This window comes from Polypterus senegalus, chromosome 4 (genome assembly GCF_016835505.1).
Source record: "Polypterus senegalus isolate Bchr_013 chromosome 4, ASM1683550v1, whole genome shotgun sequence".
NCBI lineage: Eukaryota > Metazoa > Chordata > Cladistia > Polypteriformes > Polypteridae > Polypterus > Polypterus senegalus.
The window spans coordinates 242,077,460-242,103,389 of record NC_053157.1 but is presented as its reverse complement, the minus strand read 5'-3'; the positions used below and the strand labels follow the sequence as shown (position 1 = coordinate 242,103,389).

The following is a 25,930-nucleotide window of genomic DNA, read 5'->3' as shown; positions in this document are numbered from 1 at the left end:
ATATATATATATATATATATATATGAAAAGATTAGGTAAATTGTTCAACCTATTTATGGAACACTTAATTTTGTTCAAACCGTACGTCATATAGTATACAGTACATCTATAAATATAATTTTTCGTCTTCATTAGAAGAATACAACAATGATACTCTCGTATCAATTAAACCATTTTAACGTGCATATGTCAAACAACATATTTCATCCGCCGCAGTAAGAACAGTAGTAGTAGTTCAGTTGTGCAGAGCTCGTTAATTATCCCGATTAGGTGGCTCAGTGGTGTTGTCGCTCAGGTTCGCGTCGCTGATCCTCCTCTTGTGAAAGTTTTTTTTCTATTCCTCCATTTAACAAGCTTGGACGGATAGCGAGCGAATCGAGCTATCGAGGGAAGGTTGGGCCACCGTAGTCGGGCAGAGGGCACACGCCCTTAATTATATTGTGTATGTAAAGAGTTTCACTGTAAAACGTAATAAGCTTCATATTTGTGTGTTTGGAGACCCTGGTGTCGTACTGAATTTGTATTTTAGATAAACAACCTACTGTCCATTATGCCTAAATGTGTCTTTTGTTTTCTGATCGCTATACGGCACTTCCAACTTGGGACAATTCGCTATAAACAATTTCAGCCAATCAGCGCCTTCTAAACATGCAGAACGACAGTGTGATCCTTTATTATTACGGCGCAGCATCTTCGTTTCAGTCAGTCATTGTCCTGTTAGACTATTTACTGTTAAGTGCTACTTGAGCTACCGTTTATAGTACAACAGGTGAACTACGTAGTTCATAAATCGATATTGAAATGCACACACAAGTCTCCTAAATTATTTATTGAAATACCTACATTTACAGTGTCCCTTTTAGGAAGTCGTAGTTTTTGCTTGTTCCTGTTATTAAGAATTATAATTTCTCAGTGTCACATATTATTCGTTACTACTCATGAGTCCCGTATCATTGAGATTCTGTTTTATATTCTTGTGACGATGTGGGTTCTGGCTCCACACTCCCTTTGCTATTGAAGCACTGGAACCTCACACCGTCGATAATGAAACCGAGTGAGCTAGTCAATGGAGGCAATAATTGAGCATCTTAGCAAGGGAAGGTAAAAGTGCAAAAGTGCTTTTATTTATAATTGTCCATCAAATCAAAAACAGTGTTCCATAAATAGTGCAGATCTTCAAGTTCTTCAATAAATAAATAAATAATCCATTAAAAGAACACATGGGAGTAAAACCAATATATAGAAAAACAATCCTTAAAATCGAGAGGTTAAAATGATCAGGAAGCTGTCTTTAAAAACAACAACAAATAAGCTTGGTGCTTCTTTTCTGTATGCGTCTCACCTGCTTATCCCGTACGGGCTTAGCAGCAGGCAAGACGCTCTCTGCAGCTGCCCTCCTACATCACACGCTCGAGACTGGAGACCTCCCGATCCCTGGCTTCGGTCTGGCACTCATCCCAGTCCCGAGACTTGATTACCCTCAACGGCCAGGTCGCCCACGTTGGGGATTCCATCACCAAGTCTCCCGACTTCCGCTGCCTTTTCCATGGCCTCTCTGCGGCCCGTCGCTTTCACCTTGTCACTCCCGCTACCAGATCACTCAGCGGGAGCGACATCTACACAAACACCTGGGTGTCGGCCCAACACCCAGCTTCCTCGCAGCTGCCCACGAGCGCTCGATCGCGCTCACCACACGCTCGCGTGTCCGTCTCTCTCCTGCACCGCTTGCTTCCACGCTCCCTGTAACCTCCGTCCGTCCGTCCTCTCCTCTCCTTTCCTTTCCTTTCCTTTCCTTTCCTTTCCTTTCCTTTCCTTTCCTTTCCGATCGATTCTCTCTCTCTTTCTCCCCAACCGACTTGCGCTTCTTTTAAAAACGTGAGGGGCCATCACAGCTGCAGCATTAGCCACGGGAGCAATCACGAATGTGGGCAGTTCCTCACCTGTGCACACGGTGAGAAACGCCCACATCGACGACCGCCCCGCGGCTCGCTACAACAACGCCCCCCTCACGAAGCCGCCTCGGGTGCGGTGATTATTTATTTAAAATCAATGGCCTTTTCTCCACGAGCTGTGGACCCATAACACCACAATTCTGTATAAGGAAACTTTTTAAAAGGAGCGTTGATTAAATTGACTAGACTTGTCATCTTCTTAAAATGACTTTATTGATTTGATGTTGACAATTAATCATAAGGTCAAACATCAAGGAGGATTTGAGTTTGGATGGACTGCTCTGTTTCTTTGTTTTCGTGACATCGCGTCAGTAGAGAGTGCGTCACGTTAACAATGCATTGTGTCTTAAACATAACCTATTTTAGATTAAGGACACACCTTACTAAATGCATGCATGTGGTTGCTCAAACTGCTATTATAGTGCATTCTATCTTTCAAAATATTTGAAGTTATTTTTATGGTATTTTTAGTACTAGACGGCATGTCTGACATATCTGGAACCTCGTTCAATAAAGTAAAATTCCGTTAATGACATTAATTTATTATGTTACAAAATAAATGATGATCTATAACACAACAAAGCAATCAAAAGGCATGCAAATGAAGGTCTAAACTTTCGAGTTCTCAGTAAAAGAAACTTTTCAAATTGTTTGTATTGAACAGTTATTTAAATGATCCAGCTTATTATACAGTTCATGGGTACCTCCATTTCCATTGTCTGTCTTGAATTGTGTTTTCTTAATTTTGTTCTACGCTGCTGCTATAATGTTGATAAATTTCAAGTGGAGTTTTTAAACTTTCAAACGTTTACCTGTTTTTTAATTTTAATGCATAATTGTTCTCCCTGGGAGCCTAACGTATAAGTATGAACTTATCAAAAAAAGTGAAGCAAATCTCTTAAATTGCTTAATAGATATTATATTGTTTGTTTTTCTAAAGAAATGTAAAAATTAGCATTACTGAAAGTTTCTCTTCCATAAACGACTTTTTTATTTATTTTGGAACTGAGCTAACAGATTTTAAACTTAACTTTAAAAATGTTTTGTTTGGGTCGATACAATAATTAAAAGTCCATTTTTTAGTGATTTTTAAATCCTTTAATCGCCATATACCATTTCTTGTACTGCATTAGGAATTTTTTCATTTGTCGCATACCCCAACTTACTCTCCAAACGGAGATATACTTTTTTGTAAATAAGATTACCGTTATTAGCTCATCGGTCTCACTGCCTGCTCAGATTCATCTCTTCCCACAGTGTGTTCAGCTGTCTTTGACCACTTTGTGCCTGTGTGTGTCATCGTCTTTGTTGTCTGATTTGGTGCAACGCCTGAATCCTACAAATTGCCCCCTGGACAGCAGTGCCCCCTCTTGATTACTTAAGGGTTTTTTGATTCTGTCACACCAAGTATTGTTACCTTAATAAATATTAGCTTGATTTCTGGTTGTGTTCCTGCTGCCTTGAAACACGATGTGGTGCAGAGAAGTATTATAAAAAACAAAATAAGGACCCTGTAATGTGCCAAGTTTCAGGCCATTGTCTAAACTGCCTTTTTTATCTAAAGTCTTAGAAAAAGTTTTCATAACTCAAACATTTCTAGATGAAAATAGTATTCTGGAAAAACTCCAATCCAGATACAGATGTTCTTGCAGCACTGAAACATCCTTGTTAAAGGTTTACGATGACCTCCTTTTCCCTAATGCTGGAGATTCTGCCATTCTTGTACTGCTAGATCTTACCTCAGCTTTTGATGCAGTGGATCTTATGATTCTTATATCCTGCCTTGAACTGTATGTAGTCATCCAAGGTAATGCCCTGAAATGGTTTAAATCTTATCTAAGAAATAGGAGCGTTTCTGTTCATTTGGGTGAGTTCTCATCCTCTGTAGCTCCTCTTACTTGTGCTGTTCCATCCTTGGACCAGTTCTCTTTTTGATAGGCATGTTACCTTTAGGCTCCATTGTTAACAAGTATGGCTTCTCTATACTGATGACACTCAAATATATATTTGCCACTAAAATCAAAGTGATAAAATACAGACCCTCCATGCTTGAATGATATAAAAACCTGGATGGCAATTCATTTTCTTAAACCAAATGATAATAAAACTGTGATCATGGTTTCCAAAAGTTAAAGTTTGAGTGTCTCTGATGTTGCTCTTGGACCCCTTGCCTTATACAGTATGTATCATAAAGCTTCAGTTAGCCCAGGTATGATCTGTGACAGCTTATTCAAACTTGACAAACATATAAATTGTGAGGTTAAATGAAGCTTTTCCAGCTGAGACTTTAAGGTAAAGGCTTTTCTTTCTTTCAGTGATATGTAGGTGTTGGTCAGGCCTTGTTATGACACCTACAACTATTCCACAACTTTGCTGTTCGCTTATTGAAGGCTCTCGTAAGTGTGGCCATATTTCACCAATACTGACCTCGCTTCATTGGCTTCTGGTCCATTTCAGAGTTGATTTTAAAATTCTATTTCTTGTTTTCAAATATTTGAATGGATCAGCCCCATCTTGCCTCTTGGAACCTCTTCACTTGTATGTGCCAACAAGAGCCCTGCGGTCTACTAGCCAGAGGCTCTTTGATGTGCTGAGGTTGAGGCTGAAGCAAAGGAGGAATCGGGTGTTTGTGGTGGCTGCTCCTTTTCTCTGGAATGGCTCGCCTTATTTTGTTAAGTCTGCTCCAGCACAGGCCATTTTAAGTCATCATTAAAATCTTATTTCTTCTTGCCGCCATTTGACCCTGCAAGAGGTTGACATTGTATATATTGGCTCACCTGCATTCATGATTAGAAATATGTATTTATGTGTATTTTATGTTTATCTTTTATGTAAAGGTTGGTTTTTCTTGCAGTTTTGTGCTGTGTACATACAGTATATTTGAACTGCTTCTTTACCCTTTCTTGTACAGCACTTTGGTTCAGTTCTGGCTGCTGTTGTAAATGTGCTTTAAAAATAAAAATTGCCTTGCCCTGCTTTATAAAACATTATTTTAATACATAACACTAAGAAGTGCAGATCTGAGACAATGGACTGTAAAGATGAAGTTGGTTTGCAACATTTGTTACAAAAAGTTAAAGAATATATAAAATATAGAACAAGAATTGTAGGTTGTAACTGAACAATGAGGATCATGTATGTTTGTTACATTTTCTGACAAAGCAGTCATTTTCTTTTTTCCTCTCACGTTATCTAAAAACTGCACTGTGCTGGATGTTGGAGAAGGATGGCTGACGTTTCTTCTAAAAGTAAAGATCTGAAACCTGCTGAACGCAGTGCTATGGAACAGAATAGCAAGACTTTTTTTTTTTTTCATTTCAAATATAGTGCCAAGTCTTTAATTTATTGAACCATTATTGAGAAGACAAAGTCTAAACCTGAAAACGGAGAAAATAATCCTAAGGAAAATGAAAAAAAAGTACCAAAACAATAAGCACAATAAATGACCCTGTCATGGCTGTCCATTATTTCTGTACCTTCTGATTTTTTGTTTGGTTCTTGGCCTTCATATAGAAAGGCGTTTGCTCGCTCAGTCCGATGTGAGCAGTTACTTCAGTGATTTCAAAAAGAAGCACTAAGTTTATATTGCTAAACATTTTGACTATTTCTCTTTGATTAACAATATGACTAAGTTTATTTGCCACATTACCACTGAAGTGAATAAAAGTTATTAAAGGAAATTTAAATGTCATTTACCCCTTGGTGCTGGAGTTCTCAAGTAACATTCTACACCTGATCTTCCTCAAAGCCGGCCTGTCATTCTTAAAAGAACTGAGCAGAGTCACGTTGGATTACAGGTGTCGCGCACTTTTTAGCTGGTGCTATGTTAATATATTTTCTGGTTACTGTCCCGTGAAATGTAATGCTACATCTGAATTTGTGGGAGCGCGTTAAACTGGGATTACTGATGGGCTGCTCGATACTGAGTTGTTGCTGCTTGTTTCAAATGCGCCTGTCACGTGATTTCATGGCACGCTACAGTGTGTATTCGTAAAATCCCTCTGCAATGATAGTCTACTAGTGCCACTATCTTACACCACAGCATTCTGTCGAGTCCATTATTAAGACTGCAGTGTATTTTTACCACTGTCATTTATGATTAATGGTTCTGAAAAATAATAATAATTAAAGTGGATATGAGATATTTATCGTTACTAAACAACGTCTGAAGAAAATTTAAATTAACATAACAATACAAATTTGTGTCCGCCTAATTTTAATTGATTGACGTTGACTTAAGTGTGGGCTCTACTTGATCGAGTCAGTCAGATTAAAACAAATGTTTGACAGTTGCTGTTTACTCGAATGTCCAAATGAAACAGTCGCCTACATTTAATAGGTCACCTTAAAGACGGGCTATAAACGTATTACAATTTTAAACACTGAATGAACTGTCAGAGTTAAATCTTCACTTCTATAATACACTAAATCTAAAATGTGTTTTATTACTTTCTTCACTATTTATCAACGTTTATTTATTTTAGCAGATCAGCCTCAGTTCTTTGTTTGCTGATGTCTGTCAGATATTCTGCGCTCTTCATGTCTGTCCTCAACATACCAGCAGCTCTAGTGAGTTTCTTGCCTGTGGATCTCATAATCAAGTTTGTTTTTAGTTGTATTATGATTACAAAATATTATAAATCACATACTTGACACTCTCACCTTCATGTATCAGGGAATAGACAACGTTAAGACAGCTGGCAATAAAACAGTGACTTTAAAGAATCCATTGGCTGTCTCTACATGTTATCAGTGTTAAATGTAAGACACACTCATAGTGCTAATAGTTACATTTCAATTATTATTTTTATAATGAAGTTTACCATGTTAAACGATCTGTGAAGAGTAAATATTATGCCTTAAAAAGAGTAATAATTTTGATGTTTTTATGACTGTGCACCTGTTAATCAGGGTATTAAATTATTTGACTTAACTGGATCTTTATTACTTTTGGGATTTTAAATACATAATATCATTAAATATATGTTTATTATAACAAATATTTACTTATGCACAAGTTACATTTAGAGATTGAAACTTGACAGATCTTTATTTGTAGTTCATATCTCATTTGTCCTCCATTTGACTCCATCATGTCCTAGTGGTGTGCTGAACACGTCAGCCTGTCTTTAGTGTCTCTGAGACTGGAAGAGGCCAGGAGTACAACAGGCACTGATGGGCATCAGCATCACGACTGGTAACAAAATAGAGATGTCAGATAGTGCAGCTGGGCATCATCCTATATGAATACACAAGCAAACAGCATATCAAGAGCCCACCGAGTCTGTATACTCCAGTATGGCTCTGACATAAGAACCTGTACAGCTGTAAACGACTCCACTTTACTGTCATGTCAGCACACACTGCACTGAGTCTGTCAAGTCATAGCCATTAAATAATTCAATCTGAACAGCTGGGAATTTATTTTGACAATGATATTTCTGGTAAGGCATTTTTTTCTTCTTTATCATACATATATATATATATATATATATATATATATATATATATATATATATATATATATATATATATATACACATACACACACAGTGGGTACAGAAAGTATTCAGACCCCCTTCAATTTTTCACTCTGTTATATTGCAGCCATTTGCTATAATCATTTAAATTAATTTTTTCCCTCATTAATGTACACACAGCACCCCATATTGACAGATAAAACAAGAATTTTTGAAATTGTTGCAGATTTATTAAAAAAGAAAAACTGAAATATCACATGGTCCTAAGTATTCAGACCCTTTGCTCAGTAGTTAGTAGAAGCACCCTTTTGAGCTAATACAGCCATGAGTCTTCGTGGGAAAGATGCAACAAGTTTTTCACACCTGGATTTGGGGATCCTCTGCCTTTCCTCCTTGCATATCCTCTCCAGTTCTGTCAGGTTGGATGGTAAACATTGGTGGACGGCCATTTTTAGGTCTCTCCAGAGATGCTCAATTGGGTTTAAGTCAGAGCTCTGGCTGGGCCATTCAAGAACAGTCACAGAGTTGTTGTGAAGCCACTCCTTCATTATTTTAGCTGTGTGCTTAGGGTTATTGTCTTGTTGGAAGGTAAACCTTCGGCCCAGTCTCGTGTTGCAATTCTTTTTTATGTTTCCCCATGTATACCGCTGAGCACGAACTGCATAAAATGCTGTACACTGCGTTTCGTGAATTAAAGAGGACCGTGCGCAGATTGTTCGTGGGTTTGTGTGATATTCTGACGCCTGACTTCAGACACCATGTGGTGATAAGGGAGTGACTGCCAGGCGGGGTGGGGGTTCTGATTTAAGTCTATTGTTTGCTGAGTTTTTGGTGTCTTCTGTGTAGGCTTCGATTAATGAATGTTTTTGAGTATCCGTTTGAAGTGAAAAGATGGAAGAGATAGCGTCTCTCTTTCATTTTTGTTTCCTTCATATTACAATGGGTGTTGACTCTTCTGAATAGACTTTTAGCACAGCTCCGGTTGTGAGATACCGGGTGGTTGCTGGTGAAGTGTAATATCTTGTCTGCGTAGCATTCTTTATGGTAAACACTTGTGGTCAGGGTGGCGTCATTATTTCTTTCAATGTAGATGTCCAGGAAGCTGATGTGTCGGTTAATTTCTTTCTCCATTGTGAATTGGATTGCAAGGAACATTGTGTTGATGTGGTTGTAGAATTCATTCAGCTGATCATTTTTTATTATGACGAATGTGTCGTCTACATAGCGGAGAAAGAAATTAACTGACACATCAGCTTCCTGGACATCTACATCGAAAGAACTAATGGTGCTGAAAATAAAAATAAAGGACCGTCTGCTCCCCAACACCACATGACGTCCCACTCACTGTCTGCTGGTCCATCAATGATCAGACCTTCTGCTTCTTACTCACGGAGACACTTTCTATACTCATTAGAGATTCACTGAAGCCAAATGAGCCTCTGGCATCAGCACATCCACACAGATGTGAACTCTGTTAATCTTTACAAAAGTACCTCCATCACTTCATCAGGTAGTTGTAGAGGCCATCTGTCAGCTCCTCATCTTCTACTGTATAGAGATCATTACCCAGTGACCTTTAGGATCTTCATCATTTTTGAACCATTTGGATGACACCTTTTTAGATACAACAGCCTGTTGGACAAGCAAATCCAAGAGTTTGGTGCTCTAAAGTCATCATAGCTCTCTGCTACTAGATAGATTACAATAACAAAGTTTTACTTATTATCTGAACTAAGTTAACAACAAGAGATCATGTGCTCCATGGCCCTTTATGATGAACTCCAACAGTTTCATGTTGAGTTCTCCTGGAGGTCCTGCTGATCTCTGCAGCCTCATTAACCTGAGCCTCCTGTTCTCGAGTCAACCGCCCCACTTCAGCCACACAGCCAGGCAGCTCTCCAACACGGTGGACACACAAATAAAACATCAGACTGTCACAAGTAGTGTTTGTCTTGTGCAAGCTGTCTGGTTTGGGTCTGAACATTCCTGTTTTCTCATAAAAGTGGACACTTTGGAATGAAGTTCAAACTGTGAGAATTACTCTGTGCTTCACTACAAAAACTCTCGTTCATGGTTATCTCAATAGTTTTTTTTAGAATATGTCAATTATTTCAGAGTATTATGACTACCCCAATCTGGCCACTACCTAAAGTCATATGCAAGTCACAGGCATGTCATCCTATGATAAAAAGGATAAATACAGTGCTCTCCATTATTATTGGCACCCCTTGTAAAAATTAATAAGAAGGGTTAGAAAAAAAATCCCTGTTTGCTGAAGAAATGTCACCTTGGACTGAAAAAATTAGAAACATCAGACTTTTGATTGAAACAATTTCATTCAAAGAAAAACAAAGCCCTCATCAGGAAATATTTTTAAAATTAACATTGTTATAAGGGGTGTCATTAATAGTGGAAGGCATGTTAAATGAATGCCACAATTAAACGTGTGCCACACATGGAGAAAAAAAAAATATTATCAGCATCTCTAAAAGACTGAGAGCAGTAAAATCAAAGGGTTCCTCCATAGTCAGATAAAGAGCAGACTGAGAGAGAATAAGAGATAAAGTATTGAACTCCTACACAATCTAAATACACATGTAAAGTTACATAAAGCTTACAGTTCATATTCAAACACCATCAACATGTGTACTCCACAGTCTACTGAACCAGCAGTGATGCTGTAGGAAAGAAAAAAAAATGACACACACGAAAGTCGAACACTACAAGTGAATTACAAGTTTAAGAAATGGGTGTTTGGAATTTACCTGATTTTTCATTAACATCCAATTTCCAGAAGATATTTTCGTAGCAAGCTGGTTGAAAGGAAAAAATCTAAATGTCCCTTGGAATTAAATCGAAAGGCTCTGTGAACATCGTGACTGTCAGTCTGACTCACGTATAATTTAGTGGCGCACTGCCCATTGCAGGAAAGTCTTTAACAGTTTAGAAATGGCAGGCATCATCTGCACAAAACTACCATGAAATTCTATTAAGATTCACAGTATATAAACATCACAGATTATTTGGTATTACAATTTAGACACATTACTCCAACATAAGGAACTCGGCTGAAAAGAAAAAAAAGGTAATATCGTGCACCACTGTAGTCAGTCTGAACTTTCACAAAAGCCTACTTCCCGACAGTATAAATGATCAAGTGTTTCCTAGATGCTTGTAAAAGTTTGCTTTTTGTCTTCCATGCACAGTCGAGGAGTTCTCGCGAAACTTGTCTTGTGGAATTTGAAGAGTTGCCAGTACCGCTGAGTGCCGATCCACTTCAAGCACTGAATATAAATCAATTACTACAGCGAAAATGATTAATAATACAAACGTAAAGGTTCACGGTACAAACATAACCATGCAAAACAAAGTTATTAAAAATACGAAAAAACTGCAACTTTCAAACGTTTTCATTTCCAAGTACACTTACTTCCATTGTCAAAAATACGAGCAATCAGTTTCGTCGCTTTTTCTTCATTTGTCTAATGGAGTTACATCGCCACAGCTTCTTTTTTATCTCCTTTCGTTTAATGGAGTTTTGTTGCTTGGTACAACGACAGGTTATTTAAGGGGAAACTCTAAGGCGGAACCTCAAAGAGGTAGAGATCACGAACTGCAAGACGTTTGGTTAAAGTTACACTTGATAGACAACTTCAAATGTTGATAATTGGACAGTTGAGTTTTTGATTGTCAGAGTAACAATAATCTCATTCGTCGAAATTCTGAATTAGCCAATACTATCCACTTGCATTTACAGTTATCCCGCCTTTAGATCCGCCCATAATGTCTCCGGTCTGCACCAATACCCATAGACATAGAATAACTAGACGCATCATGACCAGCAGAATCGTATGTCAACGTCACCACCATATTGCGAGTGGCACTGCTGTGGAGTGAAGTAATGGATAAGATATCTCACACATGTTCTGCTTGGGATTTTACAAACCGTTGTACGCTCCAAACCAGATCCCAGGGGATTACATTTCATAGGTAAGGCTGAACAATCGTTTTGGTTATATTTGGCCATTTGAAAAATCCTGTATTTCTAATCTTTACTTTATCTAAACCAGGCTAAGCTAGCACAGCTATGCATTTAAGTGCTCAAGTGAACTTCTAAACGATGTTTTGGCTAAACTTATATTTAGTCACTAACTATCTACAACCCCAATTCCAATGAAGTTGGGACGTTGTTTAAAATGTAAGTAAAAACAGAATACAATGATTTGCAAATCTTTTTCAATCTATATTCAATTGAATACACTTAGATGACAATGAAATTGATTGTTCAAACTGATAACTTTATTGTTCTTTTGCAAATCTTCGCTCATTTTGAATTTGATTCCTGCAACACGTTCCAAAAAAGCTGGGACAGGGGCATGTTCACCACTGTGTTCTATCTCCTTTACTTTTAGCAACACTCAATAAGCGTTTGGGAACTGAGGACACTAATTGTTGAAGCTGTGTAGGTGGAATTCTTTCCCATTATTCCTTGCTGTACTACTTCAGTTGCTCAACAGTCCGTGGTATCCTTTGTCGTTTTTTGCGCTTCATAATGCGCCACACATTTTCAATGTGAGACAGGTCTGAACCGCAGGCAGGCCAGTCTAGTACCCGCACTCTTTTACTACGACGCCACACTGTTGTAACACATGCAGAATGTGTCTTTGCATTATCCTGCTGAAATAAGCAGTGATGTCCCTGAAAAAGACGTCGCTTGGATGGCAGCATATGTTGCTTCAAAACCTGTATGTACCTTTCAGCATTAATATTGCCTTCACAGATGTGCAAGTTGCCCATGCCATGGGCACTAACACATCCCCATACCATCACAGATGCTGGCTTTTGAACTTTGCGCTGATAACAATCCGGATGGTCCTTTTCCTCTTTGGCCCGGAGGACACGACGTCCATGATTTCCAAAAACAATTTTAAAAGTGGACTCGTCAGACCACCGCACACTTTTCCACTTTGCATCAGTCCATCTCAGATGAGCTCGGGCCCAGAGAAGCCGGCGGTGTTTCTGGGTGTTGTTGATATATGGCTTTCGCTTTGCATGGTAGAGTTTTAACTTGCACTTGTAGATGTAGGAACGAACTGTGTTAACTGACAATGGTTTTCTGAAGTATTCCTGAGCCCACATGGTAATATCTTTTACAGAATGATATTTGTTTTTAATGCAGTACCACCTAAGGGATCGAAGATCACAGGCATCCAGTGTTGGTATTCGGCCTTGCCGCTTACGTGCAGAGATTTCTCCAGATTCTCTTAATCTTTTGAGGATATTATGGACAGTAGATGATGAAATCCCTAGATTCCTTGTAATTGTACGTTGTGAAACGTTGTACTTAAACTGCTGGACTATTTGCCCACGCAGTTGTTCACAAAGTGGTGAACCTCGCCCCATCCTTGCTTGTGAACGACTGAGCCTTTTGGGGATGCTCCTTTTATACACAATCATGACAAACACCTGTATCCAATTAACCTGTTCACCTGTGGAATGTTCAAAACAGGTGTTTTTTGAACATTCCTCAACTTTCCCAGTCTTTTGCTGCTCCTGTCCCAGCTTTTTTGGAACGTGTTGCAGGCATCAAATTCAAAATGAGTGAAGATTTGCAAAACAACAATAAAGTTTATCAGTTTGAACATTCGATATCTTGTTTTCGTAGTGTATTCAATTGAATATAGGTTGAAAAGGATTTGCAAATCATTGTATTCTGTTTTTATTTACATTTTACACAACGTCCCAACTTCATTGGAATTGGGGTTGTAGATTGTTGTTAGCTGCTAATATTTCTCAAACTTGATGATATTTTTCTCAAGAAGCACATTGAGGAAACACAGTTTGAAATTAACAACCATCATTTTATGCTCATGTCTTTAGTTGTGTCTGTCTTCCACAAACTAAGGCTGCACCATATTGACAGACTGAATACTCTCAAATTACAGGATCTGAGTGAGCGAGAGGGAGTGTCAGTCTGTAGGTCAGTAGGAGATCAGTGAGGTTGTGGGGAGCATTGAATGTTCAGAGCGGTTTGTGTATTGTATACTGTAGTTAACAGTGAAGTTGAGAGAGAGTAGGTGTGATATGTTCAGTGGATTTAGAACAGCAGGTTATTATCCTGGCAGCAGAATTTTGAAGAAGTTGTAAGTGATGGATATGTTTTTGTGAGATGCCAGATAGAATAGCATTACAGTAATCTATACGTCAGGTGACTCGGACATTAACCAATACTTTAGTACTGTGTTGGGTACGAACAGGACAAAGTCTAGAAATGTTTTGGAGATGGAAGAAGGCAGCCCAAGAAATGTTACTTATATGGGAGGAATTATGTAATAATAATAATTAAATTATTTAGTAATTGCCATTATTAGTGTTTAAATGAAAATAACTAATTGAATATAAACGATTCGCCAAAATCTGTTGTATGTAAACAATACTGTTTTAAACGTTATTGTTTTTTCATCAGAACACCCGTTTTCCACGTCTACCTGTATTAGTTTAAATGGCACTTTCGCCACTCGCAATATGGCGGACGCGCTGACGTATCGTGCCGACTGGGCAACACCGTGAATGCGATGTCTATCTATATATGTCTATGGCGCGGATATCAATGACGTCATGACGCTAGCGTGCCTCAAAATCACGTGAGAGGCGCATTTCAAACAAGTCTCCGAGCAGCGCTTTGAGAATTCGAGTCTCGATTAGTCAGTATCAAGCTACCCATTACTAGTGTGCTGTTATGAGACACTCTCGCTGCAACTTTTTCACAGCCACAAGATCAAGCAAAGGTGCGTTAGGTGAGACAAAGACAAACGTGGCGATCGCGTACGGGTGGGAATGCAAACAGTGAGTAACACCGCGACATGCTGAGAGGCTTTAAATTTGAGGAGGTGCCTGGCGCCGCATGGTTTGATTTTAAGTGTTTGGGTTTGAGAAATATGTTTAGGAGGAGGCACAGCAAATCGCACCTTTACGAGTTTACTGTGGATGACAGAGGTCACAAACTTTTTAGCTTGTGCTGCAGTACCTTATTATCCGGTCGGTGTCCCGTGAAATGTAATGCTATATCTAACTTGGAGGCGCTTTAAATTGGGATTGATCTCTTTAAGCTCCTGTACTTAACGTGCCAGTTCCCCTTTTGATTTCGCGCATGCTCCGAACTGTGCTGTCCGTCGGGCACGCGCTTGTTCAGCTGCTCGCTCCCGCCCGGCCCCGTCGTTCATTTCTGATTTTTCTCGAGCTCTGCGTGTTTTTTACCTTTTTCCTTTTCCCTCTAAAGCTGTCATCGGTCAACTTTGTTAAAGTGGCGTCGATAGAGGTAACTTTACAAGGCGCATTCAGGTTTCATTCCCAGCAGTTTGTCTCATACCGAGACCTATTAGAAGTAATTTAAATTATTTTGTTGTATTTTCTTATCAGGAAAGATGCTTGAGCGTTTTCACTTTGATTCATTTAATGGGAAATAAACACAAACATTACACAAGCTAGTGCTGCTGGAGAGATACAGTAAAATCTACAGCTGGCATGGCATTACAAGTACATTTTTGTGATATTTGAAACGGTATTGTTTTATTTAATGTCTTATCTTTTACAACTACTTTCATTATTTCTGTACACTTTGATACTTTAGCTTACTAGAGATGGTCGTGTTATATTAAGAACAAGACTCAAGCGATTCGGGGAGTTTGTGTTGGACTATATGAAGCCATCAAAATACAAAATGTGAAAGCGACCGAGCTCAGCAGAGCCGCGACTCGACTATTATGGGCTGGAGCTCAACTGTCTGTCCTCATTGTTTAAAGTGGCTGTGCCGCCTCAGAGACCTTGGTGAGCAGATTCTGATGCCCATGTTGGTGAATCGCTGTTGAGCCCACTCCTATCTTCAATCAATCAACATTTATTTATATAGCACATTTTCATACAAAAACAATGTAGCTCAAAGTGCTTTACAAAATGAAGAATAGAAAAATAGAAGACACAATAAAAAATAAACATAAGTCAACATTAATTAACATAGAATAAGTAAGGTCCGATGGCCAGGGTGGACAGAAAAAACAAAAACTCCAAAAGCTGGAGAAAAAAAAATAAAATCTGTAGGGATTCCAGACCACGAGACCGCCAAGTCCCCTCTGGGCAATCTACCGAACATAAATCACACAGTCCTCTTTGTATTTAGGATTTTCATGGAAGGAGTTGATGGTGATGGTCACGTAGACTTCTGGCTTTCAGTCCATCAATGTTGGAGCATCATGATGCTTTGAGTAGGTGGTGGTGGCGCAGGGGTTTAACTACAGCAGTCTTAAGACAGTCTGGATAGACCCCCGTATCGAATGATGAATTTATTATGTCCAGAATATTGTCAATTAGCACGCCTGATACTTCTTTGAAAAACCTTGTTGGTATTGTGTCAAGGACGCAGGTGGAGTGTTTCAGTTGAGAGATTATACTATGTAATTCAGGTAAATCAATCCAGGTGAGAGCATTTAATTTGTTTATAATGGAGTACCGGGGCTTTGGAGGTTCTGCAGTGTTGGGGAGATATGCTTTGTTATCTCTAATATCATTAATTTTTTGATTGAAAAATACAGCAATGTTGTCACAGGTTTCACTGGAAGTATTCTGGGGGCATTCCTTTGTGTTACCTGGTTTAGTAGGCGATCAATTGTAGAAAATAAGACTCTGGGATTACTAGCATTGTTATTTATAATATTAGAGAAATAGCAGCGCCTCTCAAGACGGACAGTGTTATTGTATTCTGTTATTTTAGCCTTCAATATCTCATAATGGATAGTTAGTTTAGTTTTCCTCCATTTACGCTCAGCTCTACGACATGTTCTTTTTAAATCAGACACTCTTTGGGTCTTCCATGGAATAACCATGCTAGAAGATTTTTTCACTGTCTTTTCAGGTGCAACTATGTCAACAGCAGCTCTTACTTTAGTATTAAATTTTTCCACCTTACTATTTACATTATCCTCTGTATTATAGCTGGCATTATAAACGGACTGATTGCTTAGAATGTTTGTAAGTTTTAAAGCTGCTGATGAGTCAAAGAAGTGTTTTTTAACAAAATGCTTCTCATGAGTGTTTTCTATCTTTATTTCTATATTAAATAGTAGAAGGAAATGGTCTGATAGACCGATATCAATGACCTGCTTTATATCAACTTTAAGTCCTTTAGCAATCACTAAGTCTAACGTATGACCTGCTTTATGTGTAGGCTGATTAACAAGTTGTCTCAAATCAAGAGTCCAGGAGGTTCATGAATTATTTAACTTTTTGTTCACACTTATTATCGATATAAAAGTTAAAGTCGCCGACTATTAAGAGTGTGTCATAGTTTGTAATTAAAATTGACATTAAGTCAAGAGAATTCCTTAAGGAAAGACGCGTTATATTTAGGAGGTCTATACACGGATAATACGAGAACGCGAGAATCTCCATGAATAACAACGGCGAGATACTCAAAGGACTTAAATTTACCAAAACTAACATCTTTACATTTTAATCGGCTCGAGTAAATGTTTGCCAGTCCGCCTCCCTTTTTCCCTGGCGGTCTGCACGAGTAAAACTGTAATCCGGAGGTGCAGATTCGATTAAAACAGCCGCACCGTCTGAGTTAAGCCACGTTTTACTTAGTGCAATAAAATCAATCTTTCTATCACTAATAAGATCGTTTATAAAAAATGTCTTGTTAGTTAAAGCTCTAACATTTAATAGTGCCATAATTAATGTTTCTGAAGGGCAGAGCTGAATTTTATGCGTGTTATTGGTATTCAGAACAAAAATTAGGTTATTTTTGTTAACGCCGCTCTGTGTGTATTTTTTATGTAATCTACAATCCGTTTTTATAGTTTTAATGCATTGTTGATCTGAAGGAATAATTGCAATTAAATTATTGGTGTTTATGCCGCATTGCCTAGATTTTTTACGTGCATTAAGATTTGTTATTAGATTATTAATGATGTGCACTTTAACGGAAGACTCTGTTAAGCCATTATGTCCTATCAAAGCAGTAGCATTACGGAAGGGGTTAAAAGTAGAAGTAGACAGTCAAGATAGACGAATTACCTTAGCGATGTTTTCGGAGAGGACCCGGGCGCCAAATCTATTTGGATGAAGTCCATCCCGCTTGAAGAAGCGCGGCCTTTCCCAAAAGAGATCCCAGTTGTCAATAAACCCGATGTCTTGAGTCTCGCAGAAGCCTCTCAGCCAGTTGTTTAACCCCAGCAGACTGTAGTATTCATTCGATCATCTGACGAGAGGTAGTGGACCCGAGATGAAGATTTTTGCGGATGGGGTCCTCTCCTTCGTGTCTTCAACTAGTGCTGCGAAGTCAGCCTTGAGAACCTCCGACTCTCGGTGCCTTATGTCGTTTTGCTGGCGTCCAATTGCCCTCTTGTGCTTCTCGTAGAAGGTCGGCGCCCGCCTCATCACAGCTCGGACTTGAGCACCGGGTAAACAAGAAATTAAGGATTTTCGATTAGGGCACGTGATATTCAGGTTTCGTACAATCGAATCACCTACCACGATTACATCACCTGGGGTTGAAGGCAGACTGGGGACGCGGAGAGGGTCGAATCGGTTTTGGATTGAGATTCTCGCCTGTGCCGATGGAGGTGTTCTAGCCTTGAACCCCCGCTTGCAAAGCTGAAACCCGTCAAGGTCTTCATCATCATTCTCGTTGCTCCTACGAGGCGCGGGGGTGAATTTTACTTGCCCTTGGACTTGAGCGGCACGAGGTGGGGTTGATGTTACGCCAACTTCAGTTGTTGAGTGTGGTTTGTCCAGCAGCCGAGCCTTCAAGTCTCTGAGGTACCTTTGTCTGGACAGGAGTTTCTGAATCTGTTTGTCTAGTGCCTGGAGTTTTCGACGGCAACGCGATTCATCTCACTGTCGGCCATTGTCTGCTTCTACTTCCGCTTCCGCTTCGTCACCTAGGAAAGAAAGAGAGAAAGTTAGTTCCAGTTACAGTGATCTGTAGTGATCTTGTCCCTCAGACCCTCGTGCTACTAGGTGGTCTTTAGGTACGATTCCTGCTGAAGTCTCTTTTTAAAGGGCATATCCATCTTGTGGTTTTCCACCTCCTCAAATGCTCCATTTTCTTTCCCACCTGCTTATCTCTTCCTGTTTTGCTGACTCCGCTGATATCTCCGTATTTCCACAAACATGTCCCGTAGTTGCAGTTCATTAGTTTCTGGTTGAACTTGCAGATTATCCGCACTTGATGTGCCAACAGACCCTTCTGTGTCAGCAATGCTGTCAGGATCAGTAAACTCTAAATTATACCAATTTCTGCTTTGCCAGCCCAATCTAATACTTTTTCTGTATGTCACCATCTCTGTCCACATATCTCAGAGTTTGCCTCTTTTTTAGACAAACACGACTCCGTCTTAAGCTGTGAGTTTGCTCAACTTCAACATCGGAATCTTCTACTGGGACTGAATAGTTTAGAGCAGGGGTGGACAAACTATGGCCCGTGGGCTACATCTGGCCCATTGGTCTTTTTAATCTGTCCCGCCGAAGATTGGTACAAAATAGCCCAAATGAAATCCTATCATAATTATGACTGTATTCATTTGACCTTGTCCTTTAATGCCTGGCGTTCCACCAGGTGGCGCATTAGGCGAAGTGATACATTGACTTGATTTTGCGGAGCCCGGGTTACTCTCTGTTATTACTCTGATACTGCTCTGAACCCATCTGCAACAATGAGTGGGCCAAAGAAAAGAAAAGTCGATAGTGAGTGCAGAGTGTTTAATAAGGAATGGACAACTAAGTCTGGTCAAAGGCTGTATGTCTTATTTGCCAAGAAACCGTTGTGGTTTTAAAGGAATACATCATCAGTCGTCACTTTTCCACCAAGCATGCTAATTAAACTAACAACCAGTCAACTCAAGAACGGACGGCTACCGCTCAGAGGTAAACTCCTTTATCAGACAAACTGCCATCCAAGAATCAAGCACGAAGGCAAGTTATGTGCTGGCATTCAAATTAGCAAAGACCAGCAAGCCTTTCTCCGAAGGGGAGTTTCTCAAAGAGCGCATGGTAGAGACAGCAGGAATCTTGTGTCCTGAGAGCAAGAACAAATTTGAAAGAATGAGTTTATCACGCAGGACAGTAACTCGCCGTGTTGAGCTAATAGACAGACGAAGACTTAGCTAGCAAGTTAAACAATAAAGCAGAGTCGTTTACATTATATTCCTTGGCACTGGACGAAAGTAATGACATAAAGGACACCGTTCAGCTTTTAATTTTTATCAGAGGGATTAATGACAATTATGAGATAATGGAGGAGTTTTTGGCCATGGAATACCTAAAGGGGAAAACGCGGCGAGAGGACTTGTATGATAGCGTGTCGGGGGTCATCAATAGGCACAAGCTACCTTGGAGTACGCTCGCCAACGTTAACAAAGATGGATCGCCAAATCTGACTGGAAAAAAACGTTGGGTTGCTCAAAAGAATCCAGTAAAGGGTCAAGGAGAACAACCCTAAGCAGGAAGTCATTTTCTTACACTGCCTAATCCCCCAAGAAACTTAGTAAATCCGTATTGCAGCTTGACTACATAGTGAAGCCAGTTGTAAAACTCGTTAACTTTATTTGAGCGAGGGGACTTCAGCATCGTCAGTTTAAGTTTCTTGAAGAAATTGACGCTGATCACCAGGACTTGCTTTACCACTCCAATGTCCGCTGGTTAACTTTGTAGAATGTATGTCGACGAGTGTGGGAGCTCAAACAGGAGATTATCTCATTTTTGGAGCTACTTGAGAAAGCTGATGATTTTCCTAAACTGAATGATGCAGATTGGCTTTGTGATTTAGCTTTTGCTGTGGACATACTGACACACATGAGTGAGCTGAACGTGAAGCTACAAGGGAAAGAGCAGTTTGTGCATAAAATGTACACAAACGTCAGAGCCTTCAAAACCAAGCTATAGCTTTACTCTCAAAGCAAATGTCAAACAACTCATTCACTCATTTACTCACACTGGCTACGCTGAAAGAGGCCCCTCGACTTGTGAAAAAACACAGAAAATCACTGGAAGACGTGCTTGGAGAATTCTGCCATCGGTTCTCTGATTTTGGACAAATTTACAAGTCACTTCAGCTGGTGTCTTGTCCCTTCACACAGGACCCTGAAATGGCACCACAGGAGTTGCAGTTGGAACTGATTGATCTCCAATCAATCAATCAATCAACATTTATTTATATAGCACATATTCATACAAAAAAATGTAGCTCAAAGTGCTTTACAAAATGAAGAATAGAAAAATAGAAGACACAATAAAAAATAAACATAATTCCAAAGGCTGGAGAAAAAAAAAAAAAATCTGTAGGGGTTCCAGACCACGAGACCGCCCAGTTCCCTCTGGGCAATCTACCTAACATAAGTCAAACAGTCCTCTTTGTATTTTCAGGTTTTCATGGAAGGACCTGATGATGATGGTCATGTAGACTTCTGGCTTTCAGTCCATCAATGTTGGTGCATCATGATGCTTTGATTAGGTGGTGGTGGCGCAGGCCGCCACCACAAAGAAACCGGAAAAAGAAACCGTCTTAAAGGAGAAGTTCAACTCTCTTAAACTGGATGAGCTTTATACTTCATTAAGCGCAGCCAAATTTCCAAACATCCAGAAGATGGCACACAGGATGCTGGTGTTGTTTGTCTCTACGTACAGTATGTGTGTGAACAGACTTTTAGTGTGATGAACACCAACAAAGCACCCCACAGATCCCAGTTGAGCGATGAGCACCTCGGATCTGTTCTGAGAATTGCCACAACAAAACCAACACCAGACTTCGATGCCATGGTAAAAATAGGTGATCAACAACACAGTTCCCACTAAAAGTGAATATTAACACTGCAATGCCTTTTTTATGTTAGTTTGATATGTATGAATCTAGTGCTGGCCCGGCCCGTCTGTCAAAATTTAAAAGTCAATGTGGCCCCCGAGCCAAAAGGTTTGCCAACCCCTGGTTTAGAGTCTCCTTCTCATCTCCAGTGTCTTCATTATCTGATGTAGTGTTAGATAAATCTCTCTCTTCATCTCTCTCACTGCTGGTGGTATGTCGATTGTCACCTTTACCGTCGACTTTACATAGTCTAGAATGGTGGGCCCGTCCAAGAGCACCTCCACGTCTGACACATTTCACAACTCCATCCTGTCCAATGACATCTGCAGGTCCTTTCCATTCTGCACAGTCCACTCTTTTGTCGTCCACTTTGTCTCAGATTTATCATTTTCAAAATTAACCTGTCTATGGAGTGATCTCCGTATTTGGTCTGAACACTCGGCTTCAGTAAATGCTCTTCTTGGAGTGTGCAGCGCTGGAATATGTGCTCCTCGGACACACTCCTAGTGCTGTATTCAATGGTGGGTGGTCTGTCCACGAGAATACAAGGAAGATTTGGATTTAGGCCAAACACCGGCTGATATGAGCTGTACATATAAGTATTGTGCATGGTATTCTTTACCAGTAGTGCCCTGTGGCGCTAATTTGGCACTAACCAGTCACATCCAGTATTCTTTATCACTTTCTGTATCATTTCTTTGAGTGTCTGATTGTGTCTCTCAGGTAGTCCATTACCCTAGGGACTGTATGCAGCGGTGGTCTTTGTTTCAATGTTAAAATTCTCTGCCATCTCTCTGATTCTTCACAATTATAACTAAGTAGTTTCTGAGGAGCTCGATGTACTCTTATCTGTGAACGAATGAATGAATTGTGTCACAATTTCTGATGGTCTCTTTGTCTTTACAACACTTCCTGCACTAAAACATGTGAATTTGTCAATGAGGTGAAGACCCCGTCCTCCTGTTTGATGTTCACGTCTGTCTATAGCCAACAAAGCCCTAAATATTACAACTTTAATAGACCTGCCATTGCTGTGTCCAAACATGATGGTGCTGTGTAGATAAAGTGTTGTCATGTCTACATGCTGGGACGGAAATGTATGCAAATCCCATTTAATGAAGGTCTGCAGTGCATTTTGATCACATCTGAATTGTCTGATTTGGAAGTTTAAACTGTGAGGCAGAAGAGAAAAGTAAGAAACATGTGTCTTTGAACCAAACCTTATGGAGGGCACTGCGACCCTGAAGTGTGCTCATTATTTTCACTGACTTTATGAAGTTAATTCTACACTTTTATTTTCACAGGGCTTTCCCATTTCACTTGACCATACACTGAGGTATCTAATGGCCTTCAGCTCAGGGCTGTCCATGTGAGAAGTGAATCTGAGAAGAGAAGGGCAGGCACTTAAAGAGAGAAGAGAGTTTCCCACAGAGCATGGCCTCTGCCAAAGAAGATGGTGTTGATGAAAGAACGGTGGACATTAAAGAAGAAGACTGTGAGTGGCTGGAGGATCACGAAAAAAAAAATTCAGTTTTTAAAGAGGAGGAGGAGTGCAAGGAGGTGACTGCTGCCATTAAAGCTGAGGATTTGAATGATTTCTTCTTTGGTCTTGATCTTCAAAAGTATGAAACTATTTTCAAGCAAGAGGCCAGTGAAGAATCTCCATCCAGTTTACAGCCCTGGTCTACTAATACGGGACGACTGGCTATGCAGGAGAATTCTGCAGAGCTGAAATCAGAGTTATCAGAGTCTGAAGAAAAAATCACCGAGGGAAATGGGAGAGAAGAAGAGTCACCTGGGAGTGTTAAAATAAGTGAGTAATGTGACTAAATATGAAAGAAAGAGAGCATTTATAAATTCTAATGGTGGGTGCTTTGATGTTTTTAGAAGATTAAAGTGAGAGTGGAAAACATGGTTAATTTAAGTTGAATAAAGAAACTGTGAGCGCTGAAGTCGGAAACAACGGAAGAACTCAAACCCAATTAAAGTAAAAATAATTTCTTTATTCTTAATTCTTGGTGAGTAGAGAGAATGTGAGACTGCCTCTTTCCAACTCAGTCGACTGATTTGGGTTTTAGCAGAATCCCTAAAGTAAAAATGTTCTCTCTTTTATATCCTAGAAAAGAAAAAAAAACCCTAGCAGTTCATTCTGAGGTTATACATAAATCTTAATTTATGTCATACTGGAATGTCCTAAAACATGAAATAAACAGTCATTTGCATTCCTAAGGAATACACCCCTGTATTTGCACCTACTTAGAATCAATTTAAACATTCTTATAGTCCATAAAGATCTTACATTCTTCAGGGGTCTTCTGATAGTAGCAGAGGTCAGCCCTTCCTCATAAAGGATTGCAAGTTAATGGTTTAAGTTTTTTCTTTCTCAGTTCCCCCCTTTTGCACATAAATATGTGCACATGTGAATGATCAGACCCAATCATCGGGAATAATATCATCATATTCAGAAGAGGGAGAAAGTTCCGAAAGCAAAGGGTTGTAATCAGGGTTTTGGGAACTGTCAGCATAAAGAAAATAGGCTTTTGTGAGAGAGGTGTCAATAAGCCTCTGAAGAAGGCCACGAATACAGGGGATGAGGCAGCAACCACAAATAACCATGATTGCAAGGGAAATGAGGACAGTGGTGAAAATAGTTTTACACCATCCGGCCCAAATTCCGAACCACCGTTCAAATAGTTCATCAAGGGGATTGGAGATACCAGAATTTTCTGCAAGTTCTACAGAAAGGGCAGTAAGACCAGCAAGTGCACGAGATACTGAGCCATCAGGAGCAGTGTTATTAGGGATGAAGGTACAGCAATTGTCTCCAAACAAGGCACATACACGCCTTTCTCAGCTAAAAGCATATCAAGTGCTATCCGGTTTTGCCAGGTCATGAGAGAGTTTTGTCTAGTTGTTCATGGATGCCCTCGATGGCTTCACGAGTAAAATTTAGAAATCGCTGTTGATTGTAATAAAGATAATTTATCCAATCTACATTTTTATTTATTGTTGACCACCAGAATATAATTGATTCAAATCCAGCAGCCACTTGATCACGTGCTTTGTATTGGTTTGGAACTCCTCTGGGGACTCCAATACCATCTATATATACATTAGAATCAAACATTTCAAGGGTAGAACGACGTTTCGGGATTTACCTGGGTGACCTGACTCAGAAGGTGCAGAGGTAAGAGGTAGAAAGGCATAAGTAATTGGATTAGGGCAACGCCACTCCAGTCAGGGGAAGGATTGAGAGTAACATGTTCTTTTACACATCCACCATATATCGCACGTGGGGAATTATGGGAGGAAAACCAGGAATGAGAAAGATTTTCATGAGTGCTTGAGCCGAGGGAGACATTATAGGTCTGATGACACCATTCAGGTGGTAGTTTACCAATGAAGTTCAAGGAATCAGGGTCGTTTCGCAAAAAACAAGTATAATTGGCCTTGTATGAACGGTACATTGGCGGGGTCATAGGGGAAAAGGAGGGAATAGATGGTGTAGAGATGTACATAAGGGGTCCTTAGGGGGAGTCGGGGAGGAAAATAGCTGCAACACACAACAGAGACCTGCAGGGTGCAATAGGTCTGTTAAGGGAAAGGGGTAGTGGCCAGATGTGGTCGGCCATAGCACAGGCATAACAATTTGATTGGTTCACCTGTTTAGCAGAGTAAATTACCCACTGAAGCCATCGGTTCTGGTCCCCATATCCAGTCTCAACTGCGAAAGTAGAGGACAAGGAGGTAATATTTAAATACTGCACAGGGTGCGATGGAGAGTCATCAGGAAGGACAGTGGTAGGGAAGGTTAAAGAGGTAGGGGTGACAGAATCGGTGTTGGTGCTGTGACTCGAATAACGAATTTTCCAAGAGGATCTTTTCCAGAGACATCTGCCCCTAATATGTAAATACCCCCATCATAAGGTGACGGATCTTTTAAAGTGATAATTAACGGATTACAATTATCATGTAAACATGTTCTGCTAGTATGTCCCTTAATGATAGAGAACCTTGTCTTGAGATCATGTTGCTGAGCCTTCCAGGGCTGATAACCCCAGTCATAGGTACCTGTATTGGCAAATACCCACTGCCATTTTCACAATTACTACCATAATGAGTGGAGTCAGTAGTCACACACACATATTTTTCAGCCTTAGTCCATTGTTCATGGCTGCGGTTCCACAAGGAGCAACAGTACAAAAGTCAATCTGGAGTGAGGTAGTCTTCCCTACTTGGAAAGTTAGTGTGGGAAGGTCCCCATAAGTTCGCTGTCCCATGTTCAAGGGGACAAAAGAAGTTATTAATAATAGAACTAAGAATGCCATTCTTTGCAATGTGAGATGTGGATCCAGGCAGGAAGTCCTTCGACTTTAACAGCGTGAGGTGTAGATAATAGCACCTGGAATGGTCCCTCCAGCGAGGTTGATGCCAATGTTTCCTTGGGTGTCTCTGACCAGTATCCAGGTTCCAAGGGGATCTTGAACTCCGTTGGTGGGGACCGTCCGCCAAGCCTTGTTAACTTGTTCGTGGACTTCTTTCAGGGAGGCTCGGAGACCTGCAAGACTAGAAGAAGATCATTGTCCACAGTATGCAGAGTAACATTTCGATAACCATGCCAACAGGCATGGGCGTCCAGTTAA

General features: G+C 40.0%; 1 protein-coding gene across 6 annotated transcripts in view; it reads left to right on the top strand.

The window, feature by feature from the left end:
• Positions 1-25,930, top strand: part of LOC120528348 (zinc finger protein 397-like) — a 43,028-nt gene that overhangs the window by 5,082 nt on the left and 12,016 nt on the right. The window contains exons 1-2 of one of the 6 annotated variants that reach the window (XM_039752488.1): positions 7,346-7,396; positions 22,592-23,100. In XM_039752488.1, coding sequence (XP_039608422.1) covers positions 22,722-23,100 — 379 coding nt within the window. In that variant the 5' untranslated portion in view covers positions 7,346-7,396; positions 22,592-22,721. The other 5 variants (XM_039752483.1, XM_039752484.1, XM_039752486.1 and 2 more) reach the window with 5 other exon arrangements.